General features: G+C 31.9%; 1 protein-coding gene across 8 annotated transcripts in view; it reads right to left on the bottom strand.

The window, feature by feature from the left end:
* The window catches only part of LOC111087939 (heterogeneous nuclear ribonucleoprotein 1-like), a 64,392-nt gene that overhangs the window by 34,251 nt on the left and 26,240 nt on the right, over positions 1–3,901 (bottom strand). For 7 of the 8 annotated variants that reach the window (XM_022396419.1, XM_022396416.1, XM_022396418.1 and 4 more), the window contains one exon: positions 911–986. The exons of the other annotated variant lie outside the window; for it this stretch is intronic. In XM_022396419.1, coding sequence (XP_022252127.1) covers positions 911–944 — 34 coding nt within the window. In that variant the 5' untranslated portion in view covers positions 945–986. The remainder of the gene's footprint in view (positions 1–910; positions 987–3,901) is intronic. 8 annotated transcript variants of the gene reach the window in all.

Here is a 3,901-nt window from a genome sequence, read left to right as displayed (position 1 = left end):
CGGGATAGTTCTAGAAACAAGAGAGCGTGAGAATTGTCACGTGATCTCGATGACGCAACAATATATTCGGAACAAGGTAAACATACCTACAACAAATTATTCACACTATAGATGTTATAGGCATATCATAAACATTATATATATATAAATAGTTCTCTTCTTGTTGTCAAAAGTCCACTTAGGCCTATTCAATTACTTTAGAATTGCAGTTGACAAGCCGAACTATCTTCTCTATTACTATCGCACTAGTATTCTGTGTGTGATTCACTTACAATTGTGGCGCGAGTTAGCGTAATCGTTTTGTCTTCTTTCCTCTGCAGATCTTCTGTTCCTTTTGTCAAAGTGCACTCAGGCCGATTCAATTACTTGAGAACCACGATTTGACGGAATAAATTATCTTTCTTATCTCCGTTTATACTGTTAGTCTCATTCTAACATTAAACGCCAGGCCTATCACTTCTACGGTATTTAACTTCACGCCGAACTTTTCCTTGGCCCGAAACTTTACTTTTTCTGCTATTATCTGTCTGCTGTTTCTGCTCGTCTCACGCTGTTTATATCTTTATCACATAATCGTCTGTCCGACTTCTATATTCTCGACGTCAATGTATTGCACGCCACGTTCAATCGTCTCAACATCAATGAATTATTAACAAAACCTCCCACAATCGTCTTCTCTTAAATGTTATTATAACAATAACTAAACTATACTAAAATATTCACTCACAAAAACAAATCAATCAATAACATCTAAACTAAATAGTCTTTTATATCATGACAATGTGAAATTTTAAGCGTCTTCTTTTTTTACCATTATTACAACTAATAATAATCCTGGTCACGGATTGAGTGCTGTGTCCACCGAGGGGAATCGAGCCCCTGATTTATCGTTGCAAATCCGATAACTTACCGCTGTCCCACCAGGGAACATTGGTCACGGTCATCTAGGAAAGGTTTAGTCCAAATTTTCTCTAGTTTTGGTTTGTCTGCAAAAATTATATTTAATTACTTTTTATTTCAGAGAATGTACTCAATTAACACTTGGGTTGAGGGATCATAACGTTTAGGAATACATTCTAGATAACCCACCGTTTTAATTCAATATCTTGATTTTATATACAAGTAACGCTACAATCAGTCACCTCTTAACAAAAAATAAAAATATACTTCATATTTTGCTAGTATCAAATACTTATAATAATATAATTTATATCAAACATTTATTCGTTAAGATACAAAATAGTTGAGAAATTGAATGACTATGAATATTTAATGTTTATGTTTCAGTGTTGTCACCCAGCAACATTTGGTTGGAAGAAATAATTACTACTGAACAATAAACAAAATACCATTTTGGTAAAAAATAACTAAAACATTAGTAACGTAGTTCGACTTCAGTCTCTTTAAGATTTTAGTCAAGTCTTTAAGGCTTCATAATACTATTTACATATCTCCAGAGACATGTTATCTCATATTTACATGTTTTACATAGGTTTATGGAGAAAATAATAAACTTACTGGTATGCATCAACTAGGATACTGTACATACTTTAATACCAACTTACTGGGTATGCATCAACTAGAATACTGTACATACTTTAATACTAACTTACTGGGTATGCATCAACTAGGATACTGTACATACTTTAATACTAACTTATGGGGTATGCATTAATTACAGCAGCATATTTTAATCTCAGTGCTACTTTGAAGTAACAATAGAAACAGATCATGATTCTTGCTACACACTTTTGAAATAGCTTATTTAGTATGAATAAACCTTTAGAATTTTGATGTGTAATATACATATATAGTTGTTCATTATTACATAATCTCAGAGTTTTAAAGGCAGGAGGAAGAAGAAGCAAGACTATTCCAGTTGTTTTAGGGTTCCAGTAAATTGTGACACGAGACAAGCACATTTAGGAATATATAGTTTGGATAGATTATCAAATGTCAGAAAGAACACGAGTATTTATGGTTACTAATAGTGTGTTTGTGCTGCCTAAAAACAACTAAACATATTTAAAAAATAATGTAAGCCTTCTGCAACAATGTGAAAGACAAATCCATGTTTTATTCTTTACTCCATGCAAACATAAAACATTATATTTATTACTACACTTATATTCAGCTGTAAATAGGTAAGTTAGATCGATTTATAAAAATATTATTCAGGATCCAAGCTTTCATGTTGTTGATTCCACTAGCTTCTTATTTCCCAATCACAAACAAGTGCCACCTGGCAGTGGATTCGAATGTCAATTCTTCTTTAATTGAAAACTCAATCTTATTGTCAATGTTTCCAACAAAGTGCATGCGGGGTGCAATTTGCCAGTTTATGGCATTTCTATGAGCTCTAGCTACTATATGCAGTATAAATGCTCCAATGACCACAAGCGATGCTGGTATCCAGTGAAGTACTAGGAGCTTGATTATGTCATAAATCAAGGTGTGTAACACAATTGCTACTTATATTATTTAAGCATTAAATATGTATTCATAATTCATATTCCTTTTATGTGAACAACATCCAGGAAGCAGCTTATATGTAGCACTGACTTGTAACTTTTAATTTATACAGAATAAAATCATAAGACTGAATTTTTACTGTTGAGAATTAACTACTCATTTACTGTTATGTGCCTACTAGCTTGCCTCAAATGTCACAGACAATCAAATACAGTTTGATTGATCAACATTTAGGCTGTTCTATTCAGTCCCTCTAGGAATTAATTTAAAATCATTTATAACTTTACATGTTCAAGAAACTATGCTACAATTTTTAAATATTCACTAAGTATATTTATTTTAGCTTTTAATATTTTTAAACTACACACTTTAAGACATGCTTCATTGTTTTGTGTTTTAAACTTTTTTGATTATCATTACTATTAAGAAATGACACTTTTGAAAATGTTAACAGAGAAATAAAAAAGTGACTTTTTGTGGTCTTAGACTGACAAATTAAATTTTAATTTAAAAACGGAAAATGATTTCACTCACAAGTTTTTAAGTCTGATGTATATACAAACCTGCTGTACTATTTATATTATTAAATATAGCTGTTGGTTTGTCCTGAGAAACGTCCCCCCCCCTCTTGGTTCTATTTGCTTAAGTGCATCGAGCTGTGTCGACATAAAGGCATTTTAATGGATATTTCCTTTTTATTGTCGAAAATCTCAAGAGTACATCTCTGGTGTTATTTGTTGTTGTTTTTTATCTTGTTGCACTAAATCTGTTGGCCATTGATGAAGAGAAAGATTCATTAATAATTATGTATCACTGATGATACTTTTTTTTTAGAAGGCGATATGGAAGCGAGAAGTCGTTGAAAAGTTAAGCTCTTATAGATTGTTAAAATTATTTAATATTATCATTTCTAGTAATTTGGGTTAAATAACAAAAGGATAATTAGACTTAGTATGATCGGTAAATAAAAGTAAGATGTTCAAAGTTTTAACTTAGAGTTTGGTGGTGATAATTGTACTAAACGTTAAATTAGGCTTAGTAAGTGTAACGGTACTTTAGGATTGGCTATAATACAACTTACTGGTAAATCGTAAAATAGGTTAATACATTGTTTTATTAAATAAGTACAATCTAAAGACTATTGTCTCCTCGTGTTTTAAGGATTAATTTGTTTACTTAAGTTGAACTTAGATCCATTGGTTTAAATTCAGCTTATAGTTATAGGTAGATTATAATATAACTCAAGATAAATACTGTTACGACAGCGGGGGTCACGTGACGCTAGTAACACGTTATGAACTTCTAGAAGGATCCTGTCCCTTCCTGAAGTCTCGAGAGGCTACTAGATATGCGGTAGTCTTGTATATATTAGCCGCCATAAAGTGATGGCAACAATGGGTAATTGAACTGCAGAGAGAGAGAGAGAGAG

Source organism: Limulus polyphemus, unplaced genomic scaffold (assembly GCF_000517525.1).
Source record: "Limulus polyphemus unplaced genomic scaffold, Limulus_polyphemus-2.1.2 Scaffold2878, whole genome shotgun sequence".
In the NCBI taxonomy this organism is placed as follows: Eukaryota; Metazoa; Arthropoda; class Merostomata; order Xiphosura; family Limulidae; genus Limulus; species Limulus polyphemus.
Note: the sequence above shows the minus strand (reverse complement) of the source record. Positions and strands in the feature narration are given on the sequence as shown.